The sequence below is a fragment of the Lotus japonicus genome, chromosome 6 (genome assembly GCF_012489685.1).
Source record: "Lotus japonicus ecotype B-129 chromosome 6, LjGifu_v1.2".
Classification (NCBI taxonomy): domain Eukaryota; kingdom Viridiplantae; phylum Streptophyta; class Magnoliopsida; order Fabales; family Fabaceae; genus Lotus; species Lotus japonicus.
The window spans coordinates 55,970,359-55,988,240 of NC_080046.1; the positions used below are offsets into that span (position 1 = coordinate 55,970,359).

Consider the following 17,882-nt stretch of genomic DNA (forward strand, 5'->3'; position numbering starts at 1 on the left):
TCTTAAATAAATTAAAACATTCTTTCTGTCTTGATATTTTTAGTTGGATCGACTAAAAAAGTCATCCTTTAGATAACATAAATAATACTAAAAACTTTGGTTAATGATTCAAAAATAGTAAATATTGCATTGGACCAATACTTTGAAATTTAAGATAACATTTTAAAATACAAATCAATTTTTCAACCTAAATGATTTTAAAATAAATTATTTCAACATCAATCCCATCAAATATCTAGAACCGTGTATTAGTTCAGTGAACATAATACAGATTAAACCCTGTTCAGCATATCCCCTTGTAATGTATCAAGGTGGAAGGTATGATTAATTCAAATACAGCATTGACAATCAATAAACTTTAAAAGCACCATTCTGGTCCAATATATCAAGCATGCCCTCAAAAAACCTCACAGTTAACTAATCTTGAAATTGATTTCCCACATCACTGCTAGGCCGCCTGCCTATCCCTGTTATTACATGAATATACTGCTGAAACTAGAAAAATGTATCTCAGGCATGAACTGAAGAATCTAAATCACAATATCTTCCACTTTGCCTCAAGGGCGTTGCAAATCCTTGTAATACAGTAAGCAGCACTTAGAGGGTACCCAGAAACTGCATCAGGAAAAACAACGAAGTAAGAAACTAAAATATACTGACGGTTGAAGTAATTATCTGAGGTAGTTTTACCATTAACGTAAAATGTATTTAGAATTCACAACAAAATTTAAGGCGAAAGTGTATATGGATAAACTCTACCTGCTATATAGTCCTCTGTGTAATCCGTCTCAACCTTCCCATGGGCCATTGCTCCTACCTTAAATTAGATTACCAAAAGTTAAACATGTACCGAGATAACAATAATATAATTTGAAAGTTGGGAACTTGTGAGAATACCACAAAGACAAGGTTCATATCGCTTGGAACAGTTGATACGTAGTCATTCATATTTACGAGCTTTTCTGAACTGAATGAAAGACCTAACAACCAAGGAGAGCAATTACTTCTTCTCTTAGTAATATTTTTATAAAAGAATTTATCATGAACTGAAACACATAAGTGACCATCAAGATTCACAGATCCTTGTAACAAACTTTAAAAGAATCATGTAACCATGAAATCATTTTCAAAACATTAGAAAAAAAAAACTCACCTATTTTTCGTGAGTTGACAGGCAGATACTGAGTCACAGGGTTTTTTATTGTGCGGAGAAGTTTCTCATGCTTGCCAGCAGCAGATATGCTCAATTTTTGAAGCAGTTGTACTGCAGGGTAAAGTTTAGGAGCAACAAATGAGAGGTTGAAGGAAGTAGGCAGGCGCACATGAGGTAATAGTGCTTAAAGCCTAGGAAATCAAACAGCTAACTAAAACTTACACATGACACCAGAGAACCGTTTGAATGTTCTTGGAATACGAACATAGGGCTTAACCTCTATAAGAACACCTTTTTCAGTCTTTATGTATACTGCCTGCAACCTCCCAGCTTTATTTAGTGGGCTATCTAAAATAGATAGAAGGGCCTGAAAATATCATTGGATATTGTTAAAAACATAATATAAAACCATTTAAGTCTTAATCCCACCACTTAAGCTTCGAAGATAGTTGTCGCCTAACATGTCTGTAACCGAGTTCGATCCTCGTTGACTCAATTCTTCTAATAAAAAGTTCAATTTTAGCATGAAGTGTGGTTGTGCAATGTCCACGCTCAAGCCCAAATGGCTCTTGTGTGAGGGTGCGTGAGAAATATAATATAAAATGGTTCGTGAAAATTATAAAATGGGATTTTAAATTGCAAAAAAAAAAAGAATTCAAGACTATTACTGTAGTTGAAAGGGGGGAAAGCAAATTTAGCTCCTCTGGGGATTTACTCTAGAACGAAGAGTGAAGAATTATAACCATGTATTGGAAAATCATATGCATGTACACACAAAACAATTATAAAGCTAAATTAACCAACTTCAATTCATGGCTAAACTCCTTTTCTTCTCCAAAGTAAATCTCTTAGTTCACACTCAGTGGAGCTAAACCAAATAAACTACTCCAATAAACATGAGTACATGACAATGTACTTAGATTTAGGGCACACAATAAATTTTGAGTATATTGTATTTTTGAGCCCAACTTTTATAACACCAACCAAGCAGCATAACCTTAAACTCAATAATGGAAAGAAGAAGTAATACGAATGATGAGTTTTTTATTAAAAAGAAAATTAGATTTGAGAGGGATGATGATGAAGACCAAAACATGTCCATTTTAGCAAGTTGGACCAACCTGATGAGTAATGTCAGGCCTATAATCACCAGGATTCTTGTTATTTTTGCGGAGGAAATTGGCATGGTCATCCGAGTTCAAAAGCTGATAAGTCTGCAAATTCAACAGCAATCAAAGGCGGTCAGCCAGCACTCAGCAAAGAAAAAAAATCTTAAGAATGCAATGAACAAAGCCATAACTCATAATAACAAAGCTTCAACATTTTTTGTGTAATATAATAGGAAGGAAGCACAAATGAAATCACCAAATTGAAGATTAGGAGGAAATTACCTTGCCAACCTTGGCGACTTCCAAAGAAGCCCTTTCAAGAATGAATATGACATTAGGGTTGTCACTCTTGTGGTCACTAGGCATAATTGGGATACCTACAAGTTCATCCTCCTCATTTGCTGCAGCTACTTCAGCATTTTGGAGCATAGGTCTCTTAGGTTGCACTTGTTCGTCTTCATCTTCTTCGCGATCATATTTAGCTTCCTTGTCCTTTCTCTTCCGCCCCTTCATACCAAAAGGTCGTGTCATGGCTTCCCTCAACCACAACTGAACACAATAGTTGTCTTGTCTTAGGGTTCAGTTGTGCTAGGTTAATTGGTGGGCTTTAATCTAAACAAAAAATAAATATTTATGTAATATAACTTTGTTTAAAAATGAAATTCCTATCAAATTAAAGCTGTATAATATATTTATTGTTTAAAATTGAAATTGAAATTTCAAGTACAAAAATAAATGAGTTGTAGAAATAGTTGTTCTGAACTGTATTAAACTTGAACAAGGTTGATGAAGAGAAATACTACAAATGAGATTTTCCCACACAAAAACAAATGAGAAAGCAACTTGCAACAGCAATTCAAACAATAAAATCCCTCTCCCTAAGCAGCAATAAAGCAAACCAAATCAATGAGAACAGGGGAAGATAGATATCATACCTCCGACGAAGAGGAAGAGAAGAAAACGACGGAGACTGCGGTTACGGCGGCGGATGGAAGACAACCTCTGGAAACCACAAAAACACAATTATAAACCCTCAACCACATAAACCCACTGGGCCACACGACACAATTATTTTATTTTATTCAAAATTACACTAGTCAGATTTTGTCTTTTTCAATAATAAAATAAAATAAAAATAAAATAGGGGGTGCAAGTACAGAGTGGGTCTTGCACCATTAAAGAGGGGAAATTACCTACTATAATAGGTTTGCATACCTGCTGTAAAAAAATTGAAAAATAAAATAAGAAAGAAGTTTACAAAAATAACCCTTTCCAATCTCTACCCCTCTCACCCCACCATGCCGCCGGAGCCCAACGCACCTTCGAACCACCCTCTCCGATCAGCTCCCAAATGTTCTGTTGCAAGTCAGAGGCTCAACCTTTATTTGATAAAATTTCACGGATTCCGCCACCCTCAAAACACATAAGATTTGTTGGGTCTGAAATATCAAATATTCCAACAGGTCTGGGAGTCAAGATCTATTGGGTATGGGTCATGTCGGTCGTGCTGTGTGGACCTCCGTCTCTCCCTCTTCCCTCACAGGTTTGCCGAAGATGGCGGCAGTTCGTCAGTGAAGTGGTTGAGAGAGAAACCGAGATTGGACCTCCATGGCGACGATATCATTCAGAGGTGTCGGTTGGAGTCAAAGTGAACCGGATCTGATGGCCGGAGACAGAGGTCACGCGTGAGGTGCTGGAGGTGGGAGTTTGCTGGTGAAGAGGTGGTCTGAGAAGGTTTAGGGACAAAATCATTAAAGGACTTTATTGTAAAAGACAAATTAAAGTTATAATAAATTACAAATATAAAATTACAAGTGTGACAAGTTACCAATAAAGCATCTTAACAGAATATTCCAATTTTTTGGCTTCGGAGGCATCATGCACTGATGCAAGACTTAAGAGGTATTGAATACTAGTCAACACCAATAAAATAAGTGACAAAATAAATTACACTCATCTCCGAGTTGAGAAGGTACCTGTGAATTGAGACGGTGGCCGAAGCTTCCGAATACGGCGGCACGGTGAATGTAGACGATATCAGATCTAAGAATGAAGAGAAGAAGAAGAAGAAGAAGAATATTATTTTGCCGATTGGAAGTTTTAGGGTTTGTATGAGCACCAGACTCATGCCCCCTTTGAATTTAATGGTGCATATTAGGGGTTAATTTATATTATATTTACTTACAAAATTAAATTATTGAAAAACGATGAAATTGGGTAAAAATCAATCTAGGTCAGATTTCTTTTACCTAAACAAACTTTTTTTTTACCTACGAACTAGTTTTCTTAAAAAAAATAAATGGTTAAAAAACATTAATGAATAATATAAGGAATTTTTATCATAAAAGTGTGAAATATGAAGATAATAAAACTTAGAGGATGCATTTCATGAGAAAAATGATTTCATGTAAGAACATGAGAATAAATCACAACCATTAGATTTTTTTTTTTTGATAAACACAACTGTTAGATCTAATAATAAATTATCTAAATTAAAATATAAAGTCGTTTGACATTTTTTAAAATATGAGTTGGAGGATATGAGTTGAGAAGAGAAATGTTCAGGGATCCCTAGAGGGTGTGACTTTTTTTGTTAAGTAGGTGTTTCTCCGTACACATCGCTTAGGGATCGAATTCTAGACTAGATGTTTAAAAAACTGAGTAATGATATATACACACTTCTTCACCTCTTTTCTACCTCCATTTCTATTTATTTCACTCTTCCCTATCAATCAAATCATCTATCACATCTTTACTTTCTCTCTCCTTTCTTTCTATCTCTATCTTCCTCCACCTCTTTACACCTAAAAAATGAGGTGTGAAGGAATGATTATTCTTTTACAATAACTACTTTTCGAACTATTATGTTCATGTATTTTTTTACTGCGCCGATGGCTGGTCATTCTAATGTGTTCGCCGATGGTTGGACATTCTAATGTGTTGAGAAAATAAGAAATAATAGGAAGGAAAAAAGAAGTGAAATTAAGATAGAAATGAAAATAGGTCTATATGCATCAAAGTTTAACTTAATTATACATCCTCTAAGTAATCTTCCTAGAGCATATAAAATGTCATTAATCCTCTAATTTAGGATGACCTTATTCATGAATTGCAATCTTAAGTTAAAAGATTATTTCAAAAGGAAAAATAGGCACAAATTTAGAATGCAGTTTGATAGTAAACTCATACAAACAAAGATGCCTCTGATCTTCAATGTACTTCTGTGTATAAAAACTTCACAAACCTATGTTACAGCATATGGAATTGGACTATTAAATAGTGAACTACAATAGAAAATAAACTATATCATATAACAGGCTTCACATTTCAGGTTTAATACGACTCTGGAATTATGATGCTTTGGAACAAACAGCATCAATGACAAAAAATATATATAATACTTGTATAGTTGTAGGACATAATTAACGGTTTTTTTTTAATTATAAGAAAAAACAGATATCTTAACACAACACGGAGAGATGGGAAAACCCTACCTAAATACACATTTTTCATCATATTATACCAACTTATCATATCTTAGCAAAGATTACACCAACTTCTACAAAAACAAAATAGTTTTTTTCATTCTTTTCTGTCTGCATGCAAAACCTACCTAAGAACACACACCCTAAATAGCACAATTGTATAGTTATACTATCCTAATGATTTCTCAAATTCATATTTTACAATTTGAATAAGTAGTAATTTCAATGAAATCATTCTACCAACATCTTTGTAATCCTTTAAGTAATTTGGAAATTAGAGTTGTTTCAACGATATTCTATCACACACACTCCTTGAAAGAAACTAAATGAAAAAGTTAAAAACAAGTTCATAACCCTCTGCTATCCTAGTCCTAAACATCAATTGAATCAAATGCACCAAGATTTGCATCAGTGACTCCATGCGACCCCTAGTCCAAAACATCAATTGCATCAAATGCACCAAGATTTGCATCAGTGACTCCATGTTATCCCTAGTCCAAAACATCAATTGCATCAGCGAGATTTGGATAAGGAAAGAAACCATGGTAAATTTCTTTGGCCTCAATTCAAAAAATCTTCAAGTGTGCACAAAAAATTCAGGATTTAAACTTCTGTTTAGGCTTTTTCACCACAGCACATCCAAGGTCCTCAACATCCTGCGACAAAACAAACCTATTTATTTACATTGTAAAGTCTCCAGGAAAATACCCAATTACATTAACAAGTAATTAGTAATGACCTTTCGCTTTTTGTTTTTCTTCTTTTGTTTCTTGTTTTTCTTCTTATTTGTGAGTTTCTTTACCTCCGATAGTTCATTTTGTTCTTCAGCAGAATCCTGTAAACATTAAAAACAAATCTCAAAAAGGTGGAAAATGAAGATATAACTACATTTCAGACTGCAGAGTAAAAATGCAAATACCTTAGAATCAGAGTCACCAAAGAATTCTACGTGACGAACAGTTCTTTTTGAAGTAGAAGCACTACCTAAAATTAAAGAGGAGCATAAAAGATTGCATTTGATGATTACCATACAAATTCCATTGGAGAGAATCACAAAAGATTACATTCAATGACTATCATACAAATTCGATTGAAGATATGGGTAAAGAAACTGAAAAGCTTATGCCTAAAATTCTTAAAAGCAAAAGGGGAGACTTAAGAGAGGATGCATGTAAGTTTCTGCTCTAATTTGGCTCTAAGAGTGTGTGTGTGTGTGTGTGTGTGTGTTGGATTTGAATGTCCTGATACTAACTTATTAAAATTACACAAGTCACAAGATGTTATATACTTATTAAAATGTCTTGATACTAATGTAACTCAGCCTGTGCTGATGCATAGCCGGACCTAAACCCGGATAAAGGAGGAATGTTGTGTTAGGCATGCAGCAACCAACTTAAAACTAATCATATCTTTAATATGGATCATATGGATATAGGCGACCTCACTTAGTGGGATAAGACTTCCATTACCGTCATCCTGATACTAATTCTACTAACAAGTAACAACCAAAGCTGGCAAGCTGAACCATGGAACTGGAAAAATAACATTAACAACTGTGTACGACACTCTCAGCCTCTCAACTAACTCTACATAATAATGGACATAAAGAAATCTCAGTCTAACCAATAAAACAATACACTCAATCACCCAATCACAATTGCCAACCTTCACATTACCCCCATAAGTGAAAATTCAAGTCCCTTTCTTTATGGAAAAAATATTGTTGGGAGGAGGCATCAAGTGATAGTGTCCATCTATGTAGCCTGTGTTATACTACAGTAAATTCTACTTTATTAGGTTTTTCTGTGAAATCACAATTTTTTTTTATTAAACATGGCCAAGAGGATAAGCACACACATGCATCAAATTATCACAAACAAAGCCAAACCCTGCATTCCCACAGTAATCAAGGAAAAAGTAAACAAACACACACACACACTTGAAGCAAATAATTGCAGTAATAAAATCATCAATCAATTAAGAAACTTGAAATATATAATCTATCTAATACACAAAGGGTTTTCCAAAAGAGAGAGAGAGTTGAAAGTGTTACTAGCATAAACAGTCTGTTTGGCATTATTGACAGCAAGTTCAAGAAGATCAGGGTTAATATGATCCATCCCATTGGGTTCCTTCAGCTTCCGCTCAAGAAACTTGGCCAAAGCCGCTGCTTTATTCGTCGCCAATGGTCCACCAGGGTGAGCCAACCTGCAATTTCGAATCCATAAATAAAAAATTCGCATCAGACCCACTAAAATTGAAGGGGTGAGAAACCAAACTGTGAGTTCAAAATCAAAAATTTCAATGGTGATTGGTGAAGTTAGTAACCATCATTCAAATGGGTGTGAAATTGAAGGGGAAAATGTTAGAAATCACATGGATTTCTTCAATGGGATCCCAAACATAGCGAAAGGGAGAATAGAGAAATTGATTCCAATATTCATTCATTATCAAATTTGATAGTAAAATATTACAATGGGTTTCCTATTTATACTAGAATTCTAATAGAAGAACCTGGGTTGGGTGCGGGATGGAGCGCGAGGTGGAAGAGGAGCGAATTTGCTTCCACGAAGAGCGCGTCTTTCATCTTCTGACAAACTTTCAATCTCTTTCGCCATTTTTCACTTTTCAGGTCAATCTTCTTCTTCTTCTGTTCAAGTACAACTCCTTTTACTTTCAAATTCAATTTAATTTATAGTACTACCTAAAATATAGTTTTTGAGCTACATCAGATTAACTCAAATGGCAATTATATATAACACAAATACTAGATACAATATAAACTTTCTTATTTGCTTAAATTTACTTGAAACATTTATCGCTCGTTTGGTGGTCAGGACTTGAAAAGAGCATCATATGATAAATGATTGGATAAGGATAGGGTGCTCCTAACTTCCAACTTATTGCGTCCCTTTTCAATGTATTGGTGTACATACATAAATCTGGACATACAATCGATATATGAGTCTAGCGGTGATTTTTAACCACCGCTAAACGTGAAATGTAAAATATAAAACATACCACACGTTTAGTAGAGGTTTCGGACTTTCAAAAAATTGCGTTATAAAATAGCCAAGGGTGAAAACCTTCGCTAAATGTAATATTTTTCCGCTTCACATTTAACGGCGTTTTTCGATTGTATGAATGAAATTCTTAGAATCTGCGTATGTCATTACTCTAAAAATGTCACGTTGATTATGAAAGAAGGTGATCTAGCTATCAAGTAAGCGAGAACAAGTAACGACCGACAAAAAATTGATTCCCTATTTCATGCGATTTCTTGAGTATTGAGTTTTGCTCTTCAATATGAGTTTTTAAGATGCTCTAAAGTGATCTTAACTTTGCTTTGTTGGGAAGTTATGAGGCAAATATATTGGCTTATTAATGTATACTCAACTTTTTTATTTACCTGATATTTGATATTCGAGTAAGTTTGTTTTATTACGCAAATGGATTGCATTGATCAAATTAACATCCCGTCAAAAATTATAATTTCATTTCATAGACCTCAAACAAAATTGTAACTTCATAAGCGATTATTTTGATTAAACTATTTTCAAATGCCCCTCTCAAACTCTTCTTTAATCTTCTAATTTTCACTTGTTTGATTGGCTTCTATTTTGATTCTATATACTAAAATTTTCTTACTAAAACTCATTTGATGTTTTTCATGCATTGATGAAACCATCTTAGTGATAATTTATCATATTTTCTCAACATATGATACTTTAACTTTGTTTCTAGTTCTCCACCACTTTCTCTATTGCATTATTTAAAGTTGACTCTTTAAACATACACTGTTTTATCAGCAATTCACCACACTCACAATGAGCTAGGTGGGTTTTATTTCAAACATTAGGCTAAGACAACAATTAAACAAGGATTATTAATAAACAAAGCTTCTCAATCTTCATCCTATCTGTAATTTTTTTCTTCTCAAATTCTGTTGTATCTTAACAAACAGCATGGAATGGTTACAGATCATGTACTCCCCACCTTGCTGGCATCTATATCAGTAGCACAATACATTTGAAGATGATACTACGAATGGGGAGAGATGAATAAAATCAAATAGTCTGAATTTACAGGCCTCTCTCTCTAGCCTAAAATCTTAAAATGAGGCAAAAGAGGCCAATCCAATTGTATTACAATAAAATGAGATTAATCACCATTTAAATAGCTGGTGTGGCCAGAATATATGACTATTTTACTGCACATACCATTTTACTTCTTCATTCATCAATCCAAACTAACCAAGAAAGAACTTGAATATGTCACTCAATGAAACAATGCCTTCTACACGCTTGCTGCCAGCTTCCACAATAACAAGCCGCCTCACACCTGAGTCAATCAAGTATTACTGTATTAGAGATCACAAAAATTCCAGCATCACAATCTTCAAAATGAAGTCAATGGATATCTGAAAATAATTATACACCCTCCCTATTCAATTAAAACTTGTGGGTACAAACTACAAAATACAGAAAGATCCAAATGAATGTTGACAAGAACTGAAGGCTAACTCAGGAAGACAACCCCACGGAACGAAAACTAACATTAAGCAACCTTGAATGTCACCCCATCAGACAGTTAAAACAATTATGAAACCGCATGGCATGCGTCGTCTGAAAAAGAGGAGGGAGGGGGACAAAACAAGCTCACCTGGATTTGCCAACCGTTCCATGACTTTTTGCAGCGAATCAGAGCGTAAGCACATCTGACATCTTTGACTTCTGAGTTCATACGGACTATATGCGTCCTGGCCCAACTGCAAAGCCTGGACAATAAAGCATGCAAGGAGATACTGAGATCCCAAGAAGAAAATCACCAAATAAAAAATGGACCTCATGAATATTTCTGTAACCTTGCCTTAGACTACAGACTGAAAATGGCACTAACAGTAACATTGCAATTTAAATTGAAATCTTCCTTCCTCACCCCCCCCCCCCCAAAAAAATAATAATAATAAAGATCAATCAAGACAACAAAAATGCAAAAAGTTCACAAAACACAAACATATTGACCCCTTGTGCAGCTATGCTACAACAACAACAACAAAAGCTATGTGCAGCTGTGCAAATATCATTTGCCATACAAGACTGAGGTACTTCAACAACAAAGGAAATTGCTTATCTGGATTAATAAGCAAAAGATGAAATCAGAACACATGTATTTTAATTTTCAAAATATAATTCTTCATAAGTTAATTGGTATGCAAAAATGAAAAACAAACTTACCTCATGAACAGTCATCTCATCAAGATTGATGTGAGAATATGCTCTGTCCTTTGCCAAAGCCGTTATGTCACTACAAATAAAGAAGGGCGGGGAGGGAAAATTAGAAGCTTTTAGAAGCCACTGCAAAGAATGAAATACTTGAACCATAGATTGGCTTTATAGTACTTCAAACAAGGCACTATGAAGTCTAATACTGAGGATATAGTAGGAAATAACATACCTCCGACAATATATATCCAGTAATGAGTCATTATCATCAACTATTGGTATTGAACTAACTTCGGCTGCAAAACAAAGGGCAAGAACTAATTTAAGTATAATTATAGTCATATTAAAAGCAAAAACATATTTTATATTTTGATGCTTGAAACAAACAAAACGAATCACCCCATAAATTTAAGCTCTCTTTCAATAATTAATCACAAAGCAACATTCTTCTCAAAGTCGGAGACAGAGCCCTCTATCATCAGCCTAATACCTCAGAAGTAAAATAGGATACCAATTTCTGCATTCTTTCTCTCTGTTGCTTTTCTTTTTGATACACTATGTTCAAGGTCAGACAAAAAGTTCACACCTTGAACTAATAAATTTAGGGCTGCAGCAAGAGAAGAGCTTGGTCTCAACATTGCTAAGGGCCGCCGACTTGATTCCCCGATTTTAGGTACCCACGTTCCCACAGGTATTGCACAGATTGGAAATTGAAGTATAGGCAATGAACTAGAGCAGTGCCTAAAATACCTACAAATGCCTGAAAAATCAATTTGGTAAGATTAAAGAACATTTAATAACAATATAAAGAAAATATCATAAAATCTTACATTTAAGTATTCCTGAAAGTGAAGCAAGATGCAGTAACTGTGGGTATGAACCATCTTCAGAAGACGAATGCATAATAGGAACTGTTGAAACCTCCTTTTGCAAGATCTTCATGGCAATATCTTTCAGGTTATCATATGGCCCTGCCTGCATCATAAACAAATATCCAAAAAGTCAAACATAGCAAGTGAACTAATAGTGCAGTTAGTGCAATAGAGAGACACATTTATATTAAAGCATTAATAGTAGTCAATCGCGGATCGCAGCCTGTCGCGGATGACCCCCAAAAATGAAATCCCATAAAGGGAAGGCCGCTATTGACTGCGAATAGCAGGATTTCACAGCCGCAATCCCGTCGCGGCAGGGGTCAGCTACACTACGAGACAGCGCTAAAGTGCCGCTGTTGCGCACTATCGATAACTATGGCATAAACAAAGAAGCAGGACCCAAAATTGTTTCACTTAAGCATTCTTAGGTTAAACTCATTCAATCATGAAATGATTGATAAAACATTTATACAAGCCAAGACCAAGATAGATTTTAAGGAAGATTACTCGGACACATCACAATTTCTTCTCGGCCTGAAATGAGAGCATGGTAAATGGGATGGGTATTAAATAATAATAGTAATACTTGAAAATGATTGATAAAACATTTATACAAGCCAATGCTTGATATGTTGCTAATATATACTCAGTTAGGATCATGGTATCATCACAATTATAGAGAACAAAATTTCCTCCCCTTTGCATAAGCCATGTGTTCCCTAAGTCACCCTAACAGCTTAGTGAATTTACGCTTGTTGCAAACACCATTCTACACGTACCCAGGGAGAGGGAGAATTTTACAAAATTGTGGATCTATAATTAACTAAACATGCTCATTAAGCATCTTTATAAACACACACGCACACACACTCTCGCGCATGCACACATATATTACACACCGTAATCTGCAAGTAGTGAAAAATACAAGCCTTATCGCATTCTAAAGACATACAGAACCACATGAATGGATAAACATTGTTAGTATGTCACATACAAAACACTTACATGGATAAAAAGTCTTGATAATGCAATTCCATGTCTGTTGTTCTGTCTGTTTAGATATGACTTTCCTTCTTTCCAAGCTGATATGGTATGTGTTTCAAGTTCCTCTTCTGTCAGATTGGATCCATGATTCCCCAGCTGAGAATAGGGCGATAATAAGTTTCAACAAGCACGGCAAAGTAATATATATATAAATACATACATACAGATATATATATAACAGATATATATATATATATATATCTGTGTGTGTGTGTGTGTGTGAACACTTGAACTTTACAGGCAGTTCTGTATAAGATTGAAGCAAAACTGTTAATATAAGACACATACCTCTCTTAAAATTAAGACAAAATCCACAGCACTAAGAACACCAACAAATTGCCCCTTGCTGAAGTCCCAGAGAGGAGCTATGTAAATTCCCTGTAAATTATCCAGATCAGAAAAACTGCATATGCAAACCTTTAATCTGCAGTGGATGAAGATGCAACAACACTAAAACTGAGAAAACTATAATACGATAAATGAAGAGAAAGTCTTAAAACTATAACACGATAGATGTGACAGTAATCATACATATTTTAGAAACATTATTCAATATATGGAGAGAAAAAAGTTGTGCAAAGTTTAGTCTACCAGAAAAAAAAACACCGTACCTGCTCATGCAGTATATGAAATGCTTGTTTCACTGGCAAATCAACGTCCAAGGCAACAACCTGTGCCCAGGAGTCACTAAATTAATTTTGTAATTCATGTTTTGTCGATTTCATGACAGAAACTCACAAAGAACAAAATAAAGGGTCAGGGTCATTAGTACCTTGCCTGACTCAGGAAGTAATTCATAAGCTGTGTGCATCGATAGAAATGCAGAAATACGTTGACGGGAGATCTGTACATCAGCATCTGATATTCTTGGCAGCACCTCACTCAATGTACCATCTGTCAACCGGATTTGCTATAAAGCAAGCAACATATTATATTTAATGTTGGAACAATTAAATTTAAGGATCAAATATACAAGATGCCATTTTATACATGAGCAGACATCATATTAAAAAGTGCAACAGAACAAGCATGTGAAACAAGACATTGTAAGCCACCAGGGTATCACTTATGACAAATAAGACAATCAGGAAGGTTATATTTATTTTGATTCCAAATATAAGACTCAACAAACCTACATGGATAAATCAGTGTTGTCAAATCGCGATCGCGGTGAGCCAAAAATCCGCTATTTCGGCAGCTATTTAGCGGCGAATAGCGGGCAATAGCGGCATCGCGATTAGCCAAACTATTTGATAACACTGGGATAAATATTGCAGGATTCAGAGGCCATAATAAATAGATGGGTTTAGGAGTTCTAAGATGAGCTAGAAAAATTCTCCAGACTCGAGAAGATCCCTGTATCAACATTTTCATTGAAAATATCATTCAAAAGTACAACCTAGGCAAGAGCAGCACACATAGAGCAGCCATATCTTACCATACGGCGAAAAGCCTCATTATCCACATCCATGTTATTTTCAGACGCTGCATCTGTAGTTATAACAGGTATGTAGTTAGGATCAGTAGCCAATAAGACAGTGTTGACTATCCCATAATCTCCAGGTACACAAGGTTGATGCTCATCATGCCGCCACTCTCCATCAACAAAAAACTTGTACTGCATTCAAGCAACTTCAAAGTAAGTAATTATGTACCCAGACAACAAGAATAAAGGCCAAATTTTCTCAAAAGCATATTTTTTTAGATTCCACCTTAGCACATCATAATCAGATACTTGCAACCTCAAACATACGCAGTATACTACTGCTCAAGCTCAGATAACAATCACCATTGAGAAAACAAAATAACACTTCAAAATTAAGAAAATGCTAAAACCTATTAAATAACCTCAAACCATTACACTTTCCTATTAAACCATGAATTCCATATTTGTTACTATTTACCAGAAATATAGAGCTAGTCGGCTACTACCCTCAGAAGCCAAACAATTAATGAATGCCTTTCTACTCAAATATCTCTCTCAAAAATTGTCAATGGAAATTATCTTATCCCAAACCAACAAACATAGATATAAACGTAGAAACACAATGAAACTTCTACAGGTCTACTCAATCACCATCCAACAATAAAACACAGTATAACACAATCATAAACTGACCTGATGGTAACCAGGAGGCAAGCTATAAATAACTTGAAACACAGTTGGGCAACCTTCGACTGGCGACATTGGTAGAGGTTCAGACCACCTTAAAGAAAAATTTTACATCAAATAGACGAGCAAAAAAGGAAACAAACAGACATAAACAAGCCTAAAACTAGAGCATTTTAGCAAACAAAAATTAACATATCCATGTATAGCAATCAACAAAATACACACCCTGTGAAAGAACCAGTAAGAAATACACTCCTTCCACCGTACGGCCACACGAACCGCATGGGAATTAACACAGTCCCTCCAACACCACTAGCACCCCTTGCAGGATCCATGCTCTGACTGAACATCCAACCTCAAATTAAGAGTGCTACTCTGATAACACCTTCCAAGCACCACACTTCATCCCAGCATGTCAGCTAGCTCAGTTGGCAGGGTTGCAAATTCGTGTAAATGCCGCAACAATTCAATGCTCTGTGAAACGAAAATAACAAAAATCATATTTTTATGCTTTATTCAACCGAAAAATCAAAAACAGAAAGTGCCCATTACTCTCTGGAACAGAATAAGCAAAAAAGTGAAGCGAATATGGAAAAAAACACTCCCAATTAAACTCGCACACACAAAACCCTAACCCTAAAATTAAGAGAAACCTTACCAAATTCAACCAGGAAGAGGCACGAGTTTGGAAATGGAATCTGGGAAAACGAAAGCAGGGAGAGTTTCAGAGCGAAACCCTATGGAAACATGAGAAAATTCAGAGGAGAAAACCGAGAGATTTATCACAGAAAGGGGGAAACAAAAAGGGGAAATTGAAGAAATAGAAAAAGGTTGGAACTTTGAATAGGGTTGATGAATTATTATTGTGATGATGAAGGTGGAAATTGCTAAAGCACAAAAATAATAAAAACCGGCGGTTAAACGGTAAAAGGCATCATCACATTGGAACTGCACGTGTGCTTCTGCAATTTCATTTTGATTTTGATTTGATGGAACTTTATTTATTGAAATGCAAACTATAATTTTGCCCTTTAGAATATTTGATTTTAGAACATTGTCGGCGCAGCTCAGTTGACAACGCAGGTTGAGCGTCTGAGAATAACTCTTCGGTTCGATCATCACACTATACACTTTGGGAGAGAGATGATGAGCCTAAATTGTGACTAAATCATGAATCTGACGGCATCTAAAGAGTGGTCGGATATCAGATGTTTATAAAAAAGAAATCATCAATTCATTTTAAGAAATGGCTCAATTTTAATCTCACGAGCTTCAACCAAATTGTCATGTCATGTGTTTGGTTAATCTTTTACAGCACAAACACATGTAATTTTTAATTAATGCTATATATTACATATGTATGATAGACTTGACTTGACTTTCATCCGGCCCTAAATATTGTCTTGGTCTAATTTTAAATTCGTGCTTGTCCCTAAATCCAAATAAATCCGATGAAATGCAGGTTTATGGTACATGAGTCACAGCGAGTTAATGAATCGAGTCGAGTCCTGTTAACTCATACTAACACTCATAAACACACTACATTACACAAAATTCTAGTTATATATCATTATCCTACTCTTTTGGTGCTTAGAAATATACTCCATAGACAATCATATGCGAGGAACCATCTACATCACTGTGAGACCAACTCTTTCAGCGATATTTTTTTATCTATAGAGCTCGAACCCGATGGTAATAAAACACACTTGAACCAACCTTTATTGATATTGTCACACTCAATCATAGCTGAACTAAAATTCGAATAATAAAGATACATGCCTACATATGGTATTTAAATTTCAATGGAAATTAAAATTAATTTATAAAAATGTAATGAAATCATATTATGTTTACGAAGCTAATGCACGTGCGGATTGCTTGGCGGGAATTTGCGCCGAGTCTCAGTGTGCTATGACGGAATTGATTTGCTTCCAAATTTAGCTTTTCCCCTGTTAGCGTTGAAGTTATGTTCTTAATTTTCCCTATTCGAAAAAATCATAGCACTATATTATTTGCACGGTGCCACCACCGCTTCTCTCTTCCAATGAGGCACAACCACCACCAAAAAAACCATGACGTGTTCGTCGTCTCCTCTGCTTCGCCACCACCACTTCTCTCTTCCCATGAGGCACAACCACCACCACGACTTCTCTATTCCCTCGTCGCAACGTATCCCACAAGCCAATCTCCCATTAATATTGCCATACTCTATCATAAATGAACTAAAAAAAAACAAATAATAAAGATACATACCTACATTTAATATTTAAATTTTAATGGGAATTAAAATTAATTTATAAAAATGTAATGAAATTATGTTATTTTCGCAAAGCTAATGCACGTGCGGATTGTTTGGTGGGAATTGGCGCTGAGTCTCAATGTGCTGTGACAGAATTGCTTTTCTTTTGAATTTAGTTTTTCCCCTATTAGTATTGAAGTTATGTTGTTTATTTTTCCGATTCGAAAAAATCCCAGCATTTTATTATTCTGCACGGCGTCACCACTTCATTGTCTCCTACGCGCCGCCATCACCGCTTCTCTCTCCCCATGAGGGCACAACCACCACTACGACTTCTCTTTACCCTCGTCGCAACAGATCCCACAAGCCAAATCCCCGTTAATATTGTCATATCATAATTGAACTAAAATTTTAATAATAAAGATACACACCTACATACAGTATTTACTTTTTTCAATGAGAATTAAAATTAATATATAAAAATGTAATGAAATTACATTATGTTTGAGACGCCAATACACCTGCAAATTGCTTGGCCTGAATTGGCGCGCGAGTCTTAGTGTCTTATAACGGAATTGATTTCCTTCTGAATTTAGTTTTTCCCGGTTGTCTAGGAACTTGTTAGCGTGGTAGTTC

The 17,882-nt window shown here is 35.3% G+C and overlaps 3 protein-coding genes across 8 annotated transcripts; all 3 read right to left on the minus strand.

The window, feature by feature from the left end:
- Positions 1-232: 232 nt before the first annotated feature.
- LOC130723676 (uncharacterized) lies at positions 233-3,985 on the minus strand. Of its 5 annotated transcripts, none has more exons than XM_057574786.1 (9): positions 3,456-3,985; positions 3,198-3,264; positions 2,545-2,811; positions 2,275-2,367; positions 1,376-1,520; positions 1,154-1,264; positions 898-980; positions 760-817; positions 233-615 (listed from the first exon to the last, which is right to left on the minus strand). In XM_057574786.1, exons 1-9 carry the CDS (start codon positions 3,473-3,475, stop codon positions 536-538), a joined length of 924 nt encoding a protein of 307 aa, XP_057430769.1. In that variant the 5' UTR covers positions 3,476-3,985; the 3' UTR covers positions 233-535. The 5 variants fall into 5 exon arrangements, with proteins under 5 accessions (XP_057430769.1, XP_057430770.1, XP_057430771.1 ...); XM_057574787.1 differs by having other exon boundaries at positions 3,555-3,984; XM_057574788.1 differs by having other exon boundaries at positions 2,545-2,874; positions 3,456-3,474.
- Positions 3,986-5,928: 1,943 nt separating this feature from the next.
- Positions 5,929-8,421, minus strand: LOC130726526 (uncharacterized). The gene is made up of 5 exons (XM_057577805.1): positions 8,262-8,421; positions 7,801-7,955; positions 6,667-6,731; positions 6,487-6,582; positions 5,929-6,403 (listed from the first exon to the last, which is right to left on the minus strand). Exons 1-5 carry the CDS (start codon positions 8,363-8,365, stop codon positions 6,344-6,346), a joined length of 480 nt encoding a protein of 159 aa, XP_057433788.1. The 5' UTR covers positions 8,366-8,421; the 3' UTR covers positions 5,929-6,343.
- A 1,198-nt stretch (positions 8,422-9,619) lies between these two features.
- Positions 9,620-15,890, minus strand: LOC130723784 (sucrose nonfermenting 4-like protein). 2 transcript variants are annotated; one of them, XM_057574913.1, is made up of 14 exons: positions 15,663-15,883; positions 15,230-15,478; positions 15,011-15,098; positions 14,330-14,509; positions 13,664-13,801; positions 13,503-13,562; positions 13,180-13,269; positions 12,853-12,987; positions 11,803-11,947; positions 11,559-11,732; positions 11,205-11,268; positions 10,985-11,054; positions 10,410-10,524; positions 9,620-10,088 (listed from the first exon to the last, which is right to left on the minus strand). In XM_057574913.1, exons 2-14 carry the CDS (start codon positions 15,352-15,354, stop codon positions 9,997-9,999), a joined length of 1,476 nt encoding a protein of 491 aa, XP_057430896.1. In that variant the 5' UTR covers positions 15,355-15,478; positions 15,663-15,883; the 3' UTR covers positions 9,620-9,996. The 2 variants fall into 2 exon arrangements, 1 of the variants encoding a protein (XP_057430896.1); XR_009014349.1 differs by lacking the exons at positions 9,620-10,088; positions 10,410-10,524 and having other exon boundaries at positions 10,984-11,054; positions 11,463-11,732; positions 15,663-15,890.
- Positions 15,891-17,882: the final 1,992 nt, after the last annotated feature.

Bases quoted from the DNA above. Each gene is read 5' to 3' on its own strand.
- LOC130723784 (XM_057574913.1), bottom strand. From the start codon at position 15,354: ATGTTCAGTCAGAGCATGGATCCTGCAAGGGGTGCTAGTGGTGTTGGA. The intron at 11,269-11,558 runs GTGTGAACTTTT...TTTGTTTTGCAG, and splicing joins CCTAAATTTATTAGTTCAAG to CCGAAGTTAGTTCAATACCA. The intron at 10,525-10,984 runs GTAAGTTTGTTT...TTTATTGTCCAG, and splicing joins ATGAGATGACTGTTCATGAG to GCTTTGCAGTTGGGCCAGGA.
- LOC130723676 (XM_057574785.1), bottom strand. From the start codon at position 3,305: ATGTGGTTGAGGGTTTATAATTGTGTTTTTGTGGTTTCCAGAGGTTGT. The intron at 2,368-2,544 runs GTAATTTCCTCC...TTGAATTTGCAG, and splicing joins AAGTCGCCAAGGTTGGCAAG to ACTTATCAGCTTTTGAACTC. The intron at 616-759 runs GTAGAGTTTATC...TTCCTGATGCAG, and splicing joins CACAGAGGACTATATAGCAG to TTTCTGGGTACCCTCTAAGT.
- LOC130726526 (XM_057577805.1), bottom strand. From the start codon at position 8,365: ATGGCGAAAGAGATTGAAAGTTTGTCAGAAGATGAAAGACGCGCTCTT. The intron at 6,583-6,666 runs GTATTTGCATTT...TAATGTTTACAG, and splicing joins TTGGTGACTCTGATTCTAAG to GATTCTGCTGAAGAACAAAA. The intron at 6,404-6,486 runs GTCATTACTAAT...GTTTTGTCGCAG, and splicing joins AGAAAAACAAAAAGCGAAAG to GATGTTGAGGACCTTGGATG.